The following is a 23500-nucleotide window of genomic DNA, read 5'->3' as shown; positions in this document are numbered from 1 at the left end:
AAAATTTCATTCCTATGTAGCAACGTTTCTGTCATGCCTGCTTAGGGAGGAAACATCTCCCAGTTTATACAAAAGCAGAGCCATCATGAATTTCTTTAAAAGGCATTCATTCTTTTATATGAGGTGAAAAGGTTTCCAATTGGTTTAATTGAACTCATTCTTTTGAAAATTTTATGTACACCCATCTTGAGTTGGTTTAAAATATATATGTTTGACCAATAATAGAACTGATTCCAGAATTGAAATGAATGTCTGTCCAGTGAGTGTGTCCAAAGAGGCTTCATATTGTACCAAGCAGCTAAAATGTAACATTATCAAAATGATAATAATTTATCTGTTGTATTTGAGCATTGTTTATAATTTAACTTCTGTGTGTGACCCTCTTTTGTAGTCAAGGTTGTAACACATTCCCACAGTAGTTCTTTAAGAAGATTTTTTTGTTCAACAGCATAACCAGAGGATTAAGTGTTAAAATTATAAATGCCAGTTTAAACAGTATGATACATGTGTTGAGAATAAGTCAATGTATTTGACATCCCAAAGCGTCAATGTACAATTTTATAAGGAGTTATGCAAAGGGAGACGGGCCAAGGGAAGAGCTGAATTTAAGTTCTTATTGTGCTAACCTTTCAAGGGGCTGTTCCATTAAAATTTTGAGCCAGAGAAAGCACTTTGAAATGGATTAGACATTATATAGAAAATTGTAGTATTCTATTGCACTTTCACCAACAAAATAATTTTTCGATCAACTAAAAGTTGAGATTTTGAAGTGCTTTCCATATATCCATTGCATGGTGTATATGGAAAATCCACAGGTTGACTTTCTCCATGTTAGTGTCCTATATGTACAGATGTTTCACAGGATTTTTATGATTTGAAATAAATGAAAGAGTACAGATGCAAGGTGATGAAAATAAAGTTAACTGGCCCTTTCACCCGTGAGTAAAAATTTCAGCTAAACCAACAGTAAAAAAGTATTATGAGAGTATTGCAAGGCAAAACATTGTCCCTTACCACTTAAGAATTAATTGTACTGGAACAAAATGCTAAATTGATCTTAAACTTGTTAAGGTGTCAACTATTTAACAAATATCAAGTGTGGAAACCTGATTGAGGGATTTTTATTTTGACTATAACTCTACACAAATCATCAGACTGAAACAAAATTCAAACTCTATCACTTGTAACATGTTATGATATAACTAAACACCAACTATTAAATCAATATCCTAAAGCCTGACAAAAACAAGAATGTGTTCATAGTATGCAGAAGCCCCACTCCCACTATCATTTTTTATGTTCAGTGGTATGTGAAATTGGGGTGAAACTTTAATTTGGCATTGAAATTAGAAAGCTCATATCATAGGTAACATGTGTACAAAGTTTCAAGTTGATTTGAGTTCAACTTCATAAAAAATTACCTTGACCAAAAACAATAACCTGAGCAAAACAGACAAACAAACTGACGAATGGATGAACGAACACATGCACAGACAAGAAAGCATAATGCCCCTCTACTATCGTAGGTGGGGCATAAAAAGTGTGGACTGAGTTCAAACCTTAAGTCCCCTTCAACTTCATTTGTTAGGGACCAATAAGTACACAAGATCAGTTTGGCTGATTGAATTATTTATTTACAAATGTTGTTGTTAACAAATGGACTAGTGTCAGGAAATAAATATGTTTTCCTGAACAATTAAATTCTTACACCAATCAGTCTACTGTTTTCAATATTTCCTTCAAAGTATGTGATTGTATAATACATAGCACTATATTTTAGCTCGAACATCATATAATCAAAGATAAATCAAAAATATTATCCTGTTATTATTAAACCCCATACATAATATAATGTCACTTGTTTGACCTGCCAAATAACTAAATCTAGGTTCTCTGGAATTATTTTTTTAAGCAGTATACATTATGCAAATTTTACAAGATTTTTTTAGTTTCAATTTAAAAAAACTTCCAAGTAATTATAAAAGTTTTGCATACAATGTATCATTAAATTAAACATTAAAGGAAGGCCGTCATAACTAAGATATCTAAAAACAAGCACAAAATGTATGATGTAATTTGTATTATGAAGAAACTCAATACATTTGTACTTTTTTAAAAATAATATAGGACAAACTAAACCTGATCAAAGAAACATTTCCACAATGTTAATATTATAAAATTGACATACAAACATGACATAAAAAGACAATTACCTTTTATACTGAAATAAGAAAAGGAGGATAAAACAAGATAAAAAAAATTAGAAAGAAATGAAGAAAAAACAACAAATATTAAAGCTTAAAAAGAAGAATAAGAAAAAAAATAAAAAAACTAAAAAAAGAATAAGAAAAAAACTCAAAAGAAATACAGACTAGTGTTAAAAATGCCTTACGGTGTATTGCACATCTGAAATAAAATAAAGCAAGATAAAACTAAACAAATTCTTCTAACATAATGAGTATCAATTTCATTGCAAATGTTTTCTCAAAGCTTGACAAGATTCCATGTAAAGCCTCTCAAAATACATTTTTAATATGAGACAGTAATAAAGAATACAAAATCATAAAAAAAAAAAAACATATAAAATTTACCCGTATATAACAATGTGAAGATTTCCATATGGGAGACAACTCAATCTCTCATATAAAATTACAAAATACATACCTATAAAAAGTGATTGATATACATGTATTTAATAAAAATATTACTCAATTTATCAAACAATTGCAACCCTGATACATTGATATCAAAGATCTTTAGTTTAACTTCTTAAAATCTTAATCATCTTCTATACTATCTTCTAGTGCCAAGATATCATAAAATATTTTTTTTTGTGCCACTTAGATGAATACAATGTCATTCAAGCCCTGAAATAATGTCAGCTATTAATGCTCACTTATTTTATTTAAATGAAAATTTATTATGGTCCAAACTAGTTGAAAGGGTTGGTCAAGAGTATATTTCCACCAATATAATATGTCAGTGGTCACTACTGTGAGTTTCTTTTCAGTCAAAAATTAATGTTTAATTATACATGTATAAGAACAATTTGACAAACACTAAGCTTTTTCTTTATCTTTCAAAGACAAATAATTTACAGATTTCCCCCCAAGAAACAAATATTGTTTCATCAAGTAAATTAAGCTACCTTGTATTTACCACTCATTTTCTAACCTTAAACATTGTGCAGGTTATGTGAAAAAATAGTTGTCTTGAACAGACATTGCCAAAATTAAAGCAACCTATACAACACTGCCATTAACTATAAATAAGTTGCAGTTAACTTTCAAAGTTTGTTCCTATATCAAAACAGCTTATTGCAGGCTTAACATCTTAAGTTACTCCCTTTAATTCATACTTTCTAGAAACATCAAAAGTGTATGAAAAAAATAAATACCAACAATTAAATCTTGTTTTCTGAATTTTATTTCAATATATATCAGTAATAAATAAATAAGGATGAATAATACATGGGTGATTTCTTGTTGGTAAGGGTACAAAAAGTATAAGTTTTTACAATTCAATATGATCATACACCATGATACACCTTTGATAACAATTCTTAATAAATAAGTTAAACAAGTATGTTTTTATTTAAACATACAAAGCACTGATTGTGTTAAATACAGTTCAGGAAAAGTTTATACAATAGAAACTGTCATATATTTTCATGGAAATTCACTCAATCTTTCTTAAAACTATATAAAACATTCCCATTTTCAACTTAGAAATTCATAAACTCTTATAAAAAAATTCTGTCATATAAAATTCACAAAATGACAACGTTCATAACAAACATCTATTCATACATACAAAGTTTCATTCTATAAAAAATGTCATTCAAATAAAAAATTCCATTTTATTCATATTCCCATTACAACATATAATTAAGTATCAAGGCACTATTCCAACAATAACTGAGCTGTGTTAATGTTTCTGTGATACACCATGGCCATCCCCTGGCAGTAAACTACAGCGATGAACTTTGGTTATCGCTGTGTAAATGTTTCTGTAATACACCATGGCCATTCCCTGGCAGTAAACTACTGCGATGAACTAGGTTATCACTATGAAAGACGACTGTTAACATTGCTATGTTGATTTCTCCTCTCTTTACCAAGGCCATTCTCTGGACTTTCTTGGCAATGATTTACTTCGACGAACTTTTGTTATCACTATAGGAGAAGGCTCATCTTCTTTATATGGGTAGGTAAAATCTTTTGGCTTCTGAAAAAATAATCAAAATGTTGATATAATGTTCATCTATAAAGGCTATTCAAATTTTGAAATGTTTATGCAGTATGCATAGCTGTCAATGTAAACAAATAACTGCAACAACCTGTTATAGACAATGTGATGATATAGTTTTCTTTTATTTCAGTTAACTGTATTAATACACTGTACATGGTAAATCCTTGTTGATGAAATACCTTACTAGAGTAAAATCTCACAAGATACTTATTTTTATCAAAGTAAACAAAATGTTTACTATGTTAAAAGTTATTATTGGTCAACCAGTCTATGATTAATGGAGGGAAGTTGATTCCCAATAGTAAAACTACACAGGTGTTCAATGTTTACAATTACATTTTGTACATTGAACTTGTTTAAAGTTCAATAGTTGTTCATGTTTTAAGTTTTAAAACAAAATACAAGCAGACATTTCTGTCAAAAGTCAAGGTTATCTTTTTGTTTATTTCTTTCAACCACATTTATCATCAATGTTTCATAACTTCAACTATGTTAAAAGTTTTTGGTCAACCAACATATGAATAATGGATGGAAAATGAGTTCAAAAATTCTACATTTTAAACTTAAAAGAGTAAAGAAACAACTCATTATTTTGTCAAACCTCCTGTTGGTTTCTACTAGAAACTTATACTGTGTTTAGTAAAATATGTACCATTATCAATCTTCTAAGAATAATAATATAAACCAACCTGTTGTAATATAGGTCTGGGTAGGGAAGGTAGTTTAGGTTGAGGTGTATGGTGTATCTTCTCATCTGTAGAAATGTCATGATTCCACACTACCTTGCTGGCTCTCTTGGGAGCTGAAATAATAATTAAAACATTAAATTACATTATAAGATATAAGAAGATGTGCTAGAAAGGCAAAAGAGACAACTCTCCATCAAAGTAACAATTTGTAAAAGTAAACCATTATAGGTCAAAGTACAGTCTTCAACACAGAGCCTTGGTTAAAACATAACAGCTTTAATGGAGTGAATTTTGAAAAATCAGCGCCATGTTATATTCTAATAGATATCTCTAATTGAATATGAATACCCTATACCAAATTTTCTTTGGAAAGCTGTTTCATTTCATGAGTTAGTAAATAATTTTTACAAATTGTAACACTAATAATCAAGAATAGTACTAATTTGTATCACTAAGACATAAAAACTTGTTTAGTATACTTACGAGGAAAATGTTTGAAGTTAAGAGGGATATCATTGAGATCTAGATACTGTACAGTTCTCTGGCCATTACATATTGTGTGGATCTTTGTAATCGTGTCTATCTCTTCTTCACTCTGTAAGGAATAAAATACAATTCTTCAATTATACAGATAAATATGAAATGAAAAATAAAACAAAGTGTAGAAATTTAACAGTTAGATAAGTATTGTTTTAAGAATGACATCCAAGTTTATGTCGAAAGGTAAAAGTTAAATTGTCAATTTCGAAATTATTATCTGGATTTTATTTCAAAGATGGATAAAAAAAATACCTCCTTTACAATGTTTAGGATTTATTATTTGCAGACATTTAGTCAATATATATAACTAACTTTACTTTCAAGCTGCAAATCAGAAACTTGTTTGTTGCATATTTATAAAATTGAATTATAATTTGTAAGCCTGAACAAGGCTATAATCTATTGTAGGTTTATTAAGTGAAGTGATCTTTGGCGATTAGACTTACCAACATCCTGGTCTTTTTACTGTGGCATGTCACATCTGATTCACTTTTTACTGAAGACTGAAATAGAAGAATATATAGTGAAAAGAAGTGTAAACATATTAAAGTTATCATTAAGCCTCAATGATCAAATGAATCAGAAAGTCTGGGTATATGAATTACTTGAAATTTTTCTCAAACATTTTACAGAAAATTAAACCTTATGCTGAATAGGCAAAGCAAGAAATATTATAAAATGAAACTCACAAACGATTGTACTGCACCCTTAATTTAAACAACGATTTTAATCCAGCACACTTTTTTACTCTTTGGTCATTTATCATGAAACAAGAAGTTAAACAAAACTATAAAACTCAATAGGTATCTGGCTATATAAAGATAGATATATATATGGTCTTACCTTATTGTAAGAGTTATCCACCCTTTCTTTAAGAACTACTTTTCTTGTCATCTTTGTGTCAGCTGTCTTTACTTTCTTTTCAGGGACAATTTCAGCTGCAATATAAATATAAATAATAAAATCTGTACTTTCAAGTCTGCTATTGATATAAAAAAATAATATCACAAGCTTATTCATGATCTCAATTTTTTTAATTACAAATTGCATACAAATCAATTCTAATGAACTCCCTCTGTACATGCTATAACTCTTTATCAAACAATTCAAGTTTGTCTTACCTTGTTTTCTAAGAACAAGAACTTGTCTTTTCATTTTCAGTCGAAGATAATATTCAAGTGTTGCCATCTATTGTAATACTACAATCTATGACATACAACTAATACTCCCAGGTTAATATATAGCCAGCAATGTTATTAAATTGTCAATATTTGTCATCAGGAAAATTCTAGAATTTTCAAGTGACATTTTCCCAATGGATAGATTTAATTGACATTTATTTGAACTTCTATGGAAACAGTCCTTGTTTCATTACAAAGTTAAGTGTAAATTATGTTAAAAATAGAAACATTGGTTATCTTGAAGATTCTGATCATAAACAAGCAGATTATAGGTATTAATTTTCAGCATTTTACTCGATTTTCTGGAACAAACAAGTTTTCAATGGTTCATTTAAGCCAAACTTTGATGACATTGGTTTGTAACAAATTGATGTACATAAAAAATAATACAATTAATTACTGTTTGAGGTTGTTGCAAGAATTGTTTCACAGCAAAAGAATTATCTCTACTGAGCAGTTAATATACTGAGCTTAAAACGGAGATTTTCCATTATCATGATTACAGTGAGGACATAACCACTGAACTTTGGATTTAAGAATATAATTTTAATGTTTTGGTTGCATTTTGTTTTCTGTTTTTACTTTATTTAAGACATTTTCATAATAAATGTACTGAACATTTAATAAACAAATTACCTTTACTAATTTTTCTGGTTTTAGCCTCAGCCGTTTGATAAGGTGCAGGAACAAATGTTGCCATGGAGAAATCATCAAGGTTGGTTTCTAGTCTGGTAGATGAAACATCAGACACAAGGTCATCAGAAATAAGAGATGTATCCATGGTGTTGTCAAGACAGGATGATGATAAGGACGAGTCACTGTCATTCTCTTCACCAAAGTATATACCAATAATCTGATTACAGAGGTCTGATTCTGACACGTCTCGACTCGTCTGTAACAGAGATTCTGTAGACGACACATCTGGTGTTTTGTCATAGTCATTATTCTCAATCCAGAAAGCTGTTTTCTCCATCGATTGACGAACTTCCAAAGGACTCTTACATGTATCAATGTCTATGTCACAGTGATTTTCTATTATGCTATGTGAACGTATTTGTAAAGCTGGACTGTTACTGACAACCTGTCGAGATGATCTAGAGGTATCAAGGGGTTGAGATATGTTCAGTCTCTTGTTGAATACTAACTGAGGTTTAGTTGAACAATCACTCTTACTTCGATGAAGTTTTTTCACACTGTTTCCTAACTTGATTCCACTACGACCTCTAAAACTACTACCACTACTATCACTTCCTGAACGTGACCTTGAAAAGTTGCTACTGTCACTATCAGAATATGGTTCACAGAAATTTTCACATAAAGACTTGTTCACTGACATAGAACTAGAGGATCTTAATGGCAGCATGTCACATAAAGACTTATTCACTGATATACTACTAGATGATCTTAATGGCAAAGTGTAATTGTCACATAAAGACTTGTTCACTGTCAAACTACTAGAGCATCTTACAGGCAAAGTGTTTGTATTTCTTGATAAGATCACAGAATTGTTATCAACTGAAGAACACTTTTTCAGTGAGGATGACTTGTTCCACTCTAAAGATGATCGCTTTTGGAGAACTCTTTTGGGTGAAGCTTTCAATTCAGGAACACTTATGCTTCTATTGTTTTTTGACACTTTATTTGAAGATGAATCAGTCTTTTTGCTGCCTTTCATAAATTTCCTTATTGACAAGTCCAATTTACTGCCTTTTTTCATAAACTTCCTGAGTGAGAGATTCAGTCTGCTATTACTTCTATTTAGTTTCTTTAGTGGTTGATTGCTCTTGACAGTTTTAACATTTGATGGTGGTAAAACTGAAGAATTTAAGCACCATTGGTTAGATTGTTCACTATCAGAATCAGAATCAGAGTCTGAATCATATCTTTGTCTTCTATGTGATTTAGTTTTACTACCCGTATCTGAATCACTTTCTGATTCACTCTGTGCAGGTGTTCTCTGCAGACTGTCTTCGCTCTCTGATTCTGACGATTCTGAATCACAACAGGAACCACAACGTCCACAAGTACAAGAAGAATTATTGTCACTTAAAGTACAAAAGGAGGATGCAGATGTATTATGCGTAAATGTCAAATTTTCATACTTTGAATTGTCTTTCTCATGCTTTGGGTTAGCTTCTTCTAACAATGAATCATCTTCTGGCGAAGCAATGGGTGCACGGCCCTGGGGTTTACAGTGTTTATCATTCATTACTTCATAGGAACTACCTAAACTTTCTATACTACTCAGACTACTTGTAGATATTTGACCACAATCCACACCACTATCAATAGAAACTAAAGTATCTAAACTTGAAATACTACTACTTGATGAACCTTTCACATGTGTATCAGTGTCATGGTTGCTCCTATACAATACAGAATCAGTGTCTCTACAAACATTTCCTAATACAATCATCTGCTCCTGAGGTACATCATTCTCTACGCTGACAGTTGTCTTCTTACTTTTACGGAATCCAGGGATAAACAATACAGTACGACGTTTCTGGGTTTTCTTCATCTTCTGGTCACTACCTTCATCTAAGAATACGTTGTCGTCTTCTTCCTCTTCTGTGCTGATTCTTCTGCAAAAAATATCATTACAATGTAGACAAATATGTAAATTTTCAAATTTTGTGCACTATCAGTTTTACATTCATTTTTCCATTAATTTCCAATCCTCAACATTTAAAAATCTGTTTTGTCTTAAACACTAAATATTAAATAATATATTCCTCAAATGCATAAAACATTTACATCCTTATTTCCCTTGATAAACTCACAATATTTCAACATGTCTTGGCATTAGTTAAATGAAATTTGTGTCCTGTTATTGTCCAGTAAAAGCCTGAAAAACAACATATTTACAAATCACAGGCTATTTTCTGATTGCTATCTTATCAAATCTTATTATTTTTCCTGGGGACCCCAACAAGGATTTGTTATAGCTTCCCATAAATACTTTTCAATTTACTTAAAAAAAGATGAAATAAAAAGAAAATGTAATTTAGCAATGATTTGATAAAATATTCTTTTTAATTAAATTGCATTATAAAATAGCATAAAATTTACAATTCAAACTATTTTCTGGTAAATTTCCCTTTAGAAGCCCGAATTCACAGTTCAAACATCTGATAAGGAGCACACAAATGACAAAGCCATGCAGACAACCCGAGGCCATACAACTCTTTCCAATCATTTAAGAGGATTACTAGTTTACAATTAAAACCAACATTATAAGTGTAACATGAACATCAATGACTTTTTCATTTCCTGCTTTAAAAAATGTCAACTTTTACAAAAAAAATTCTCTGGTTTTGGAAATTACACAGAACCATTTTCATAAATATTTTATTTTGATTATTTACAGCAATAAAATTAAAAATATATTTTTTTTTTAATTTAAAAAAGATTACCATTAATAAGGTATTTACATTTTCAATATTTTTGCTGAACAAAACTTTTGAAAGACAAAAAAGTAAAAAATATTTTAAATCTCTGGGGTCATGAGGGTGGTACAGATTAATAAACAATGTTTTCATTTTCAAAAAATCTTTCAAACATTCTCAAATTAAGGTTCAAACATCATTCATACCTGTTCAACACAAATACTGGACTTTTTAACCTAAATTTGTGGAAGCTTTAACAAAGTGACAATTTGCAAAAAGAAATAAACATTAAATAATTGATTAAAAGAATATTTGACATTTATATAGTATAAAAATGACACCAATCACTCACCTATACATGTATGACAGGTAACTCAATAGTAAACAATGATTATTTTACAGTTCATTCACTAATATATGCACAATCAATAAATATTGATGTATTTTTCAAACAAATATAAATAAAATTTAACATACATTATTAAAAAGATGTCCTCTCAGGTTTCTTTATTCCTTTCGAAATAAAAACTTTCAAATTTAATATTTTTTGTGGATAAAAAAATGTGCCAAGTTATAAATATTATTTCCCTTTATTCATTTTCAAATCAAATTAATCTCTTTGAAGTCATGTAAGTGATTTTCTCACCTGATTTCCCTGTCCTTATGAAATAGTTTCATCAATGTGTGGAATTGCTTTAGGTCAAATTCCTCATTAACAATTATTTACTACAAGTTAGATTTTCTATAATTATTTTCTCCTATTTAAAAATGAGTGTCTCTTGAAATGGATAATTGTCTGATGATAGTTTTATACTGGCACCAAAATATCTGAACAGCTAGTTTATTCAACCCTCCCTTGCAAGTTGTACTCCAAATTGTCTTTCAACTGAATACTACTTTGTCAATTATTATTAAAAATAACATTTCCAAAAATATGTCTTTTTCAAAATCATAAATATGACAGCTTGGGGTGCTCAAACTCAAATTCCCAAGGAAAACAAAAATATCACACAGGTACTTGGTGTAATTAACAGGTAATTATTTTATTGTTTTGATTACAAAGGTGATTAACTCCACAGGTATAATAACATTTATCTTTACTTATCTCAGAAAATTAAGTCACAGATACTAATTTATTGAAGTTGTTGACTTTGTAATTCACAGGTTTAAGAGAAGTGTGGAAAATCATTCAAAGCCACCTACTAATGGAAATTATTTTAATCCTTTTAAACTTTACATTGTTTGTGTGGACAAACATTTCACAAATCTTTATATTTCAATGTATATCTGTACAACTGGCAAATAAATGCATATATATATATTTTGCTAATGAAAATTTTTTTTTTACAAGCATATATCTGAATATTATTTAGCATAATTTGTTGAAGAAAGAAAATAATTTAAAAATATATGCATGGGACACAGACATGACAGATGATGCCAATGCTTGCATATCATATAAAGGACCATTACTGAAGAATGGTAAAAGTGAAGCTACTCAAATGCTATTAATCTGAGTTTTGTAGATCTTTATAAGGATTGTGTAAAAGTTTCATCACATTTGGTTGAGGCAAATGTGATGAAACTTTTACACTAAGAAAAAACTAGTGAAAAATTAAGCATCTTTTCCATTTATAAAGGGGAATAAATTGAGAACAGATACAGTGAAGACACCAAAATTCAAATTTAATCTGTGTTATATGGTAATAAGCATTGTATACAAGTTTCACTACATTTGGTAGAGGCAATCTAAGAAAGGGAACATAAATGAAAAATTCAGCAATCTATCCATTTGTAAAGGGGCATAACTCTAGAACAGTTAAAGGGACACCACCTTTATTCAAACTTGATCTATGTTGTGTGGTAATAAGTATTGTGTTTAAGTTCATAACATTTAGGTAAGGCAAACTAAACTTTCAGAGTTGAACCCACTTTTGGCTGTACGGATGAATCAAGGAATCAAATAGTGAGTCTGCCGAGGTCTTGATTTATCCATTTAACAGTGGCATATATGATCATAATACTTTCTCTCTGTTAAATATCTGAAATGAACCCCACTTGGCATTAACCCTAACAAATCCTCTTTCAGTCCAAAATACATGTTTTGGTTTTTATGAATAGTAGCCAGGATTGTAGCAAAACATTTATTATTGCAGGGACTAAACTTGGGAATTCCAAGCTAGGAGCCCAGACCAGATATTTCATAATTAGTTTCTATATGTTCAACTGAAATTTAACTGAAAGTTTAGGGGCCCAGCTCAAAATCTAGGAGCCATGGGCAACTGGGCCCCCTTTAAGTTTTGTCCCTGTTATTGTATCACATCTTCATTTTAATTGAAAGAGGAATGCACACAAAAAGTCAAATTGTGGGAAGTTTTAAATCTCATGTGTGACTGTGAGATGTACATGTGATTGCTTCCTTTAAAATATTCACCTAGCAAGTTGAAGAATTCATTTTTTTTTTTGTTTTTGTACTTTGTTCACTTGAAAAAACAGATGCTCTGCAGGGTAGAGCTTTATACAACCGCTAAGGTCCACCCAAAAAATAGTTGGGGCATATATGGACACAACATTCAATTTCTGCAATGAGAGAAATTGTAACCCCCCCCCCCCCCATTTTTTTCAGAGGTTATCACACAAGTATAACAGTATTTAAATCATGAAAGTATTATATTGACAGGAACTACAACGATTAATTAGCATTTATTTATAACCTGGGTAGCCCTGTAGAAAAGATATGGAAACTGTCTAATTAGTACGCTGTCTTTAATTTCCTTTGTGACTACTGTTATCTGCGATGCCGCGGTCATAAATTGACCATAGATACTTTTTATCAACCACATGGTTTTAATACAGACAGCTTAAAAAGTAGTACCTGTCGGAAAATCACCTTTACTTATTTCAATCGCGTCGGTAGACCTTTATTCGTGAACAACTTATTTAAACAAATCGACTAATGCATAAAAAATTAAAATCGGCCCAGAATTAATTATTCTACAACATTTTGAAATAGTGAGTGACATTATTTTATTAGTTTGTTGATGAAGTTTAAATCGCGATTAAGGTGTGTTCTGGTTACCACCCGTTAACAATAAATGTATTTGATAAATATTAAAACTGTGAGGTTAAGAGTTATATATATGGTTTAAGTTACTGGATTATCCTTGAAATGAGACATTTCCAGTTTACAATACAAAAATTAATCAAGCAAGTAACAATTAACAAAATACAGCAGAAGAAAACAGAGATCTAACTACGATATATAGATATTTAGATAATACATTTCTGTCCTCTAAAATATGTTATGACTATCCGACCAAATGAAACTGTCCAAATGATACTGGTAAATTATTGAATTATTGAACAGTCGCACAAGAAGTTGTATAATGTCACTATAAAAATCCTTGAGTTGCAGTACTAAAAAATATTTCAACACATCGGGGTTCAGCTGAACATTCGTATAAACCAATCAATGATCTTACCCTGGATTTAGAGCAAAGCTTAATTATTCCTACATTTATTTGAAATCTCTTTGATCTTTTGATTTTATCAGAACGATCATTTACCATCGTCTTAAATATGCAGGAAATGAGTGCCACTCAATGGAGTAAACAGTAGTTTTTATATAATAACAACTTGCGATATATATTACATATAGTGCAGTGTCTACCTAAACTAGAGGCTCTAAAGAGCCTGTGTCGCTCACCTTGGTCTATGTGCATATTAAACAAAGGACACAAATGGATTCATGACAAAATTGTATTTTGGTGATGGTGATGTGTTTGAAGTTCTTACTTTACTGAACGATTTTGCTTCTTACAATTATATCTATCATGAACTTTGCCCATTAGTAACAGAGAACTATATTTGGTAAAAATTTACATAAATTTACCAAATTAATGAAAATTGTTAAAAATTGACTATAAAGGGCAATAACTCCTTAAGGGGTCAATTGACCATTTAGGTCATGTTGACTTATTTGTAGATCTTACTTTGCTGAACATTATTGCTGTTTACAGTTTATCGCTATCTATAATAGTATTCAAGATAACCAAAAACGGCAAAATTTCTTTAAAAATTACCAATTGGAGGGCAGCAACCCAACAATCAGTTGTCCAATTCATCTGAAAAATTCAGGGCAGATAGATATTGACTTGATTAATAATTTAACTTCTTGTCAGATTTGCTCGATGCTTTGATTTCATAGTTATAAGCAAAAAACTGCATTTTATCCCTATGTTCTATTTTTAGCCGTGGCAGCCATCTTTGTTGAATGGCCAGGTCATCGGACACATTTTTCAAACTAGATACCCCAAAGATGATTGTGGCCTAGTAGTTTCAGTGGAGATTTTGTAAAAGATTACTTAGATTTATGAAAAATGGTTAAAGATTGACTATAAAGGGCAATAACTCCTAAAGGGGTCAACTGACCATTTTGGTCATGTTGACTTATTTGTAGATCTTACTTTGCTGAACATTATTGCTGTTTACAATTTATCTCTATCTATAATAATATTCAAGATAATAACCAAAAACAGCAAAATTTCCTCAAAATTACCAATTCAGTGGCAGCAACCCAACAACCGATTGACCGATTCATCTGAAAATTTCAGGGCAGATAGTTCTTGACCTGATAAACATTTTTATCCCATGTCAGATTTCCTTAAAATGCTTTGGTTTTTGAGTTATAAGCCAAAAACTGCATTTTACCCCTATGTTCTATTTTTAGCGGTGGCGGCCATCTTGGTTGGTTGACCAGGTCACGCCACACATTTTTTAAACTAGATACCCCAAAGATGATTGTGGCCAAGTTTGGATTAATTTGGCCAAGTAGTTTCAGAGGAGAAGATTTTTGTAAAAGATTACTTAAATTTACGAAAAATGGTTAAAAATTGACTATAAAGGGCAATAACTCCTAAACGGGTCAACTGACCATTTTGGTCATGTTGACTTATTTGTAGATCTTACTTTGCTGAACATTATTGCTGTTTACAGTTTATCTCTATCTATAATAATATTCAAGATAATAACCAAAAACAGCAAAATTTCCTCAAAATTACCAATTCAGGGGCAGCAACCCAACAACCGATTGACCGATTCATCTGAAAATTTTAGGGCAGATAGATCTTGACCTGATAAACATTTTTATCCCATGTCAGATTTCCTCAAAATGCTTTGGTTTTTGAGTTATAAGCCAAAAACTGCATTTTACCCCTATGTTTTATTTTTAGCCGTGGCGGCCATCTTGGTTGGTTGACCAGGTCACGCCACACATTTTTTAAACTAGATACCCCAAAGATGATTGTGGCCAAGTTTGGATTAATTTGGCTCAGTAGTTTCAGAGGAGAAGATTTTTGTAAAAGATTACTTAGATTTATGAAAAATGGTTAAAAATTGACTATAAAGGGCAATAACTCCTAAAGGGGTCAACTGACCATTTCGGTCATGTTGACTTATTTGTAAATCTAACTTTGCTGAACATTATTACTGTTTACAGTTTATCTCTATCTATAATAATATTCAAGATAATAACCAAAAACAGCAAAATTTCCTCAAAATTACCAATTCAGGGGCAGCAACCCAACAACAGGTTAACCGATTCATCTGAAAATTTCAGGGCAGATAGATCTTGACCTGATAAACATTTTTACCCCATGTCAGATTTCCTCTAAATGCTTTGGTTTTTGAGTTATAAGCCAAAAACTGCATTTTACCCCTATGTTCTATTTTTAGCCGTGGCGGCCATCTTGGTTGGATGACCGGGTCACGCCACACATTTTTTAAACTAGATACCCCAATGATGATTGTGGCCAAGTTTGGTTTGATTTGGCCCAGTAGTTTCAGAGGAGAAGATTTTTGTAAAAGCTAACGCCGGACGACGGACGCCGGACGCCAAGTGATGAGAAAAGCTCACTTGGCCCTTTGGGCCAGGTGAGCTAAAAAATAAATCAATAAACATGGGGCATTTTTTCAATAAATTTGGTTCAAATTTCCATCATCAATGTGTCTTTTTATAAAAATTAATGATGACTCGCATTAATCCATCAATCACTCAATTGGCACAGTTAAGTAAGGGCTATTCCATTTAAACATAGATCAACCCCCAGGAAGGCATTTTGAAACCACTTCTAGTGGTGGGTGCCCTTTTCAAAGTTTTGATGAGGACAATCCTTCAAAATTTGTAAAAATGCTTCTCTGGGTGGCTGCCCTATTGTCATAGTGCCTTCCTGGGGGTTGATGTATGTTTAAATGGAATAGCCCTAACGGAATCTGCTGAGGTTTGCCGATTGCTGTTTCCTAAGAATTTATCACAAATTTCGATTTCTTCGTTTATTTCCGTAATCCCGAAAGCAACCGAGAATGACAATATTGTAGGGCACCACACACTGGTATGTAAATAATGTGCCATGTTTCAAGCATATTAACATGTCATTAAATTGGGTGCGGCATCGCAGATGAAACGTTTGAAGTCGGGTTGTAGTAGTTCCTGTCAATATAATACTTCCATGTTTAAATTGACTTGGACTACCTCCCTTCTACTGCTTTTAAATTGTCTGAACTGTCCTTTAACCAGCAAAACTCTTGCTTATTGATTTGAGCCATTTGATTCAGCAGTTTCACGGGAGAAGATTTTTTAAAACAGGAAAACTAGATGAACAATTTGTGAAAAATTGTCTTAAAAGTGCAAAATCTTCATAAGGGGTCAATTGAAATCAAACACTGTGTTGTTAGATTCATCTGAAATTTCAGGGCTGATAGTAATTGCTCTATTGAACAATTTTACCTATGCTTAATTTTTGAGACATGGGCCAAAAACTGTATTTTACCAGGCAATGTTCTTTATGGTGGCCATATTTTTTTTTAATGAAACAGGAAATAAAGCACAAACTTTATTCTAGATACCCTAAGGATCATTCAGTTTAAGTTTGGTAGAAACTGGTTCAGTAAGTTCGGATGAGAGAATATTTGAAATAGTTTACACTGGACCTACCTATTATTGATATAAAGCATTGATAAACATGTGATAAAGATAAATATTTTTAAAATACTGAAGACAGATTTCAGTGGTATTAAAACATATTTGAAATTAAGGTTATTGTTTTCTGACAACTCTGTAGAGAGACATCAACGTGTGTTTACAGTTTACAGGCATGTTTACATAAACTTGTTTTTATTTACTGCTCATTGTTATCAAACATTTTTTTGTTTTCTTTGCAACAGTGTCAACAAAAATATCAAAAACATAAAAATCAAAATATTTTTTTTTATCAGAAACTTTTTGCTTCAATTTTATCTGCCGATCAAACAATGAATGTTAGTGATTACTAAGAACACCTGGGGGATGGTTGTTATTATGGAATATTTCACAACTGTTTAAACATAATAATAATGATTTGTGTCTAGCAAACAGCAATTTATAAAATAAATGATTTCTAAAATTGCCATTAATGACAAAGTCTTTGTTCAATGATGAAATGTAAGAAAAATTACAATGTTACATTAGTTTAAATCATGTATATATGTACCAAAAAAATAAATGAATCAAACAGTCATTTGCTGAATCGACTTTCTGATTTTACTTCTAGATACTTTACATTTGAATATATATGTATTCAAATATGATTAGTAAAAGCAGATATAATGTATATATGTATCTAGTAAAGGTAGCTGAAATGCACCCAAAAATTGTTCATTAATCATCATTCCTTCCAATATTTTAAAATTAAAGAATTCTTACCAAATTTTAGTGCCTATTCTGTTTTTAAAAATGCTCTCTCTTTCTAATTGATTAATTTCTGTTTTCCTGTTACTTGCTTCAAGTTAAACTAGTATATCTATTACAATATAATATGTTTGAAAACTTTGGTCTGTTACTTGAACTTTATGTCTTCAAACCACCATAAAATTGACTAGAAATTTTGTGTAATAAATGGTCAAATTAGTAAATCACTCCTTGTTTAATATTTAATAAGTTGCAATAAACCACAGGTGACATCCTGTCTAGGTAGACAATACCTTCTACAGGTGTATATAGGTGTGAACAGGTGATATAATACATGGCATTAGATTAGCAGATCCTATGTTAATTGTCACTTTATCATGAGGACTAACAAACAAGAGATTATAAATCAATGAATATTTTCCATTCTGTATTGAATGTGATAATACCTCATTTTCACAAAATATTTCCAAACAATAATGATTAAGCAGAATTTTTACATTGCCATTTATTTTTCTCATTATACTTTAAGGTAATCCATATAATTTAATACATTTACTTATTATCTTCTTAATTTTTGATTTCAATATGTTTTTTAAAGCTGCCTTGATCGGTGAAAAAAACAGCTGCACCATGAGCACATGATACACCAGTTGCTTAATCAAAGAATAAAATTCAATAACTTCTCAATGTTATTTCAAAAATTCATAAAAAACTAAAGGGAGGTTATCTGAAAAGATATAAACCAGTCACCAAAGTTCATGATAACAGCTTGAAGCCTTGTCAGAAAACTGGGAAATCAACCCTTTTTATAAACAAAATCCCTTAACCTTTTCCTGAATAGAAATACTTTATTGGCATACTTGATTTGCATAGGATTTTTAATAAAATGCTGAAAATATGCCTTAAAACATAATGCCCCTCTACTATCGTAGGTGGGCATAGTACATTTGTAGGTGGGTCATAAAAATTAATTTTTCATCAAATAAATTTAAGTCAGATATTCTTGTGAATATCCTCTTCATATGAGATACAAGTTTTATTAAGTCTGAGGCCAAATAAAAATATATGTGTAGTTCCAGTTACATACTTTTAAAAAGTAGGGTCAGTAGGTCGGCAAATTTTTTTTTTATTAATATTTATTTTTGAATGTCAAAATCTGGAAAAAAATTGTGTGTTTACCCAAATTGTTTCCAGTATTATACACGCCCCAACCAGAAGTCCACCATTTTTATATGTGTTTGGTTGTAAAATAAACAGTCATGACACGTTTTTGGTTAATATTGTTGCATTCTGTTATGAATTGTTGCATTTTAGCCATAACAGATACTTGTGATGGAAATTCAGATGACAGAAATCTATGAATTTAATTATTTTTATTCACAATCCTCAAATTTGATGGTTTGAAAATATATTTTTCAGAAATGAAAAAAAAAGTTCTAGGGTTGTTTTTTTTTACTAGGGTCGGTCGGGTGACTGAAACCACACATTTTATTTGGCCTGATGCAGACATTTCGTAGTCATAGGGTTTCAACTGAGGTACTACACAGGCATTGAAAGGTGTCACTTAGGAGTAAAGGGGGTGGTATCATAAGGCGTCATTATGAACGAAATATAAAATCTAAAATTTATAAGAGGGTGGTAAAGGGGGGTACTGAACACAGAAACATGTGAAATAAAAAACGCATAAACGTAGTTTGAAAAATTAAAATTGGGAAAAACGAAGCACGAGAAATAAAATCGAAAATATTTAAAAGAAAAAAAGTATGAGCAGTAATTACTCAGTCGTTCTTGGAGATCATGTAGACATTGTTAATGGACATAAAGACCTTGTGGTCACCTTTTAGCGTATGCTACTTACATATGATTTGATTTTATTTTTTTTTATGATGGACTTTATTACATGTATAGCATACATGAAATTATACAATAGAAAGTAGAATGGTAACAATATACATCAATTTCTATTAAATTACACAAGTTTCAAAAAGGCCAATATCTCACTGACTTTGAGTTAGTTCCAATTTACTTTTTAATCAAATGCGGAACAATGCAATAACGAGAAATTAATCAAAGAGCAATGACACGGAAAATAAATAAGAGGAAATACGAAGCACGCACATCGAACCAAACACAAGAAAACGAGAAATAAAACACGAAAACACATGAAATAAAAAGCCCGAAAAAGTTGCACAAAAATAACCCTTTAGCATCCTCTTATAAAAATCAAAAGAGAGCTTACGTCATCAGATCACAAGAAAACTCATTTTGTATCAAAGGACTCACCAGAAATCTATGAATTTCCAGAAATTTCAGGATGCATGGGTTTTTTCATTATGTAAAGGAGTAGGTCCCGTAAGGACTGATTTTGCCTCAAATTTCAGGTTCATTTAACAAAAGATTTGGACACTTTTTAAACACTTTAGTGTCTGTTTCAAATGATTCAATTCAGTTTGTTTGAAAGATTTTTACTGATTAAGTATTTAAAAACACTCCGATTCAAGCTTACATATGAAAAGTCTATCAACCCACGAAATCAATGAATCTAGAGTATTTAGCTATAAAAAATATACTTTATCAGAGAAAATTTGTTAAATTAGGGGTATTTAGATAAAAAAATTATCATAAATAAACAAATTTTGCTGTGCATTCTTGGCAGGAATCCAGTCCGTTCGCACCCATCCACGTTTGCCCCTTTCACTTTCGCACCCTACACGTTCACACCCAAAGTTCTTTGTACCTTACACGTTTGCGCCCAATTTTTTTATTTTATCATATTTTTTTTAATCTGTACATTTGTTAGTTTACTACATCAAGTACCCGTACCTTATCCCGGCCTCGCCCAATTCTACTAAGTTTTGGTAAGTGTATTGTTATACTTCAATACATATCATTATTTCTTAATAATGTGAGAAAATTTTCATTGTTTTTAATTTAAGTGTCATTCTTACAACAATTTATTTTGCAAGTATTTCATTTATGTGTTGGATAACTCTTAATCATGTTTTGGTTGGTATCGGGACCGTTCGCCCTAGTAACATGTTCGCCCTGGGTCCGTTTGCCCTGAGTTCGTTCGCCCTTAGAGTCCGTTCGCCCTACTAAAAATATTAATATTCAGGCATTGCAGTTGAATAAACTTAATCAGATATATTTCTATGGTATATATTCTTGAAATTTATGGAAACATGGAAATATCTAAAAGTTTATGGCTTGTTAAGGATCATTAATTTATTGTTTTATGACAAAATAATTCGGATCACTGCTTATTGTGATACCTGTCTTTTGATGGATTAATAATATTATAAAAACAAATTTGTTTTGATAATATATTCAGCTTGAAATTTTTTTTTTTTAAATGTACGAACTGTAAAACAGATTTACAAGTTCATTCATTATGATACTCTGAGACTAGTCTCAGTTATACTGCATACATTAGTGAATGACTGAATACAATTATTTTGTTAACTAATATCAATAAACTGAGATAAATACATTGTATTCGGTGAATTTTTCAACAAACTTCAACATATTTTGTTCAAATACTTAAAATTATGCCACTAGACAACAATTAGAAAAAAATAATAATCAGGGCAAATGGACCCTGGGCGAACAGGTACTAGGGCGAACGTGAATCAGGGCGTACGGACCCGGATTCGTTTTGGTTAGTGTATTGAAATAAATGGGATTTTTTTTCATTGTTTCTAGAGTCAATTAAGGTGGTACCCAACACTTTCACTAAAATAAATGTGGCTCGTTTAATTTTTATAAAACTTTGACAAAGTATTTACTTTAACCCTTTAACAAAATTATAAAAATTTCAAAAATTTTGAACCAACCGTTTTATCAGAAAAATTACACTGGTTATATAGTAGTTTAAGAAACAAAGAAGAAAAATATATATAGAGTAATTTACTCTAGAAACAAAGAAGAAAATATATAGAGTAATTTACTCTAGAAACAAAGAAAATAATATATATATATAGAGTAAACAAAGAAGAAAAAATATATATATATACTTTTTCTTCTTTGTTTCTAAAAAAGTCATGAAAGTGAGATTATGACATCATTTTTTAAGTGTTTATAAAATCTTAATCATGTTTTGGTTAGTGTATTGCTGTAAATATTTCTTTTTCATTGTTTCAAAAGGAGTTAGCATTCTTGCAACGTTTTATTGTGTGTTGAATAGTTTGTAATCATCATAACCAATACACCTAATCACTATTTATTCCATTCTGGATGAGTTCTAAAATTATACAACTTTTTCATCCATTTGAAATTATCTGGGACCCTGTTTAAATAATGCACCATGCATGATACTTTTTAATGAGACCTGTTTAAACCACAGTAAATATTTCAAACAAAATATTTTTTTACTTCAATTTTAATTTCGACAAAAGTGGATCATACTCTGATGACCCCTATTGTCGGCGGCATGAACCCAACAGGAAGTTGTGTAAATAACTGTTTTTCCTAGATTGGTCTAAATAGTTATAAGGTGTATAAAAATTGTGTGCAAACATGTAGGGTACGAACAGACTTGGGGGCAAACATTTAAGGTTCGAACGTGTAGGGTGTGAACAGACTTCGGGTGCGAACATGTGAGGTGCGAACGCGTAGGATGCGAAAGTATATAGGGCGCGAACAGACCTTATACCCCTTGGCAGTGTGTTTGGTTCAAATTTACAATAAAAAACATTTTAAAAAAAACTTCAATCTGCTAATCGAGTTCCTGCTAGTTATCTACTTTTTTTTATTGTACATTTTTTTTTTATTAAAATTTTTAATCATTTGCAAAATTATCGTGATATTGAATAATGACAATTTATTTTTGTTTTTCTTTTGGCTTTGCATCCACTTCAAAACATTTATCAAATGTTTGCGTATTTTGAATAGGGTGTTATGTATCCGCAATCTTCATAAGAGAAAACATTTTGATTAATACCTAATAAACGAATAAAACATCTTCTTTTTCTTCTGGACATTTCTGTTTGCTAATGTACTTTTTATCTCGGATTCTTTCACATCTCGGTCCCCGTTCAAATTTCGCGTCTTACCCATGATGCATCAATGTAGTTTATATGGGGAGATAACTGTGTTAGATAATTATCTGAAGTTCCTGGGGCGAGTTAGTTAAGGTACGAGTTTGACACAAGCATAGGTGTTCTCTGAGACGTCCGCGCACTATCATAGTATAATTTGCGGATTTCCCTTTCCCGTGGTAAGAAATTTGACCTATGAGTACATATACATGTATATATTTCAATGACATAAAAGTAATTAAGAAGGGTCTATATATTCAGAGACATATAATAAAAAAAAAACTATTTGTGTGTCAAACCAAGGATTTGTATAGTTAGACTAACTGAGTAACTATACAAATCCTTGGTCAAACTGTCAATTAAACTGTTAAACATTAAAGATTGCATATTTAGGCGTTAATATTGAGTCACTGATAAGGTTTTTGCATCGGAACTAAACACATTTATTCTAAAAACAGTTGTTGGCATGACACGGGTATGTTCTTCTCATATATGTTATGATGGTATGATACTAAACCCCTAACGGGAAGGATTGTGCCTGATGTTCATATGATGAAATCATAATCTTTCAGTCAGTTTAATTGAAGTCTGGAGCTGGCATGTCAGTTAACTGCTAGTAGTCTGTTGTTATTTATGTATTATTGTCATTTTGTTTATTTTCTTTGGTTACATCTTCTGACATCAGACTCGGACT

At 31.0% G+C, this 23500-nt stretch overlaps 2 protein-coding genes across 5 annotated transcripts in view; one reads left to right on the top strand and one right to left on the bottom strand.

Moving 5' to 3' along the window:
- LOC134706645 (sepiapterin reductase-like) overlaps positions 1–23500 on the top strand; it is a 345856-nt gene that overhangs the window by 313286 nt on the left and 9070 nt on the right. The gene's annotated exons all lie outside the window — the stretch shown is intronic.
- Positions 1613–22847, bottom strand: LOC134706644 (serine-rich adhesin for platelets-like). Of its 4 annotated transcripts, XR_010105643.1 has the most exons (8): positions 22710–22847; positions 7298–9243; positions 6324–6418; positions 5927–5983; positions 5424–5535; positions 4941–5053; positions 4061–4227; positions 1613–3988 (listed from the first exon to the last, which is right to left on the bottom strand). XR_010105643.1 is itself a non-coding variant. In XM_063565759.1 (7 exons), exons 1-7 carry the CDS (start codon positions 22823–22825, stop codon positions 4114–4116), a joined length of 2553 nt encoding a protein of 850 aa, XP_063421829.1. In that variant the 5' UTR covers positions 22826–22847; the 3' UTR covers positions 1613–4113. The 4 variants fall into 4 exon arrangements, 3 of the variants coding, with proteins under 3 accessions (XP_063421829.1, XP_063421831.1, XP_063421830.1); XM_063565759.1 differs by having other exon boundaries at positions 1613–4227; XM_063565761.1 differs by lacking the exon at positions 22710–22847 and adding an exon at positions 17786–17963 and having other exon boundaries at positions 1613–4227.

Source organism: Mytilus trossulus, chromosome 2 (genome assembly GCF_036588685.1).
Source record: "Mytilus trossulus isolate FHL-02 chromosome 2, PNRI_Mtr1.1.1.hap1, whole genome shotgun sequence".
Lineage (NCBI taxonomy): Eukaryota > Metazoa > Mollusca > Bivalvia > Mytilida > Mytilidae > Mytilus > Mytilus trossulus.
This window is presented reverse-complemented; position numbering and strand designations above follow the sequence as displayed.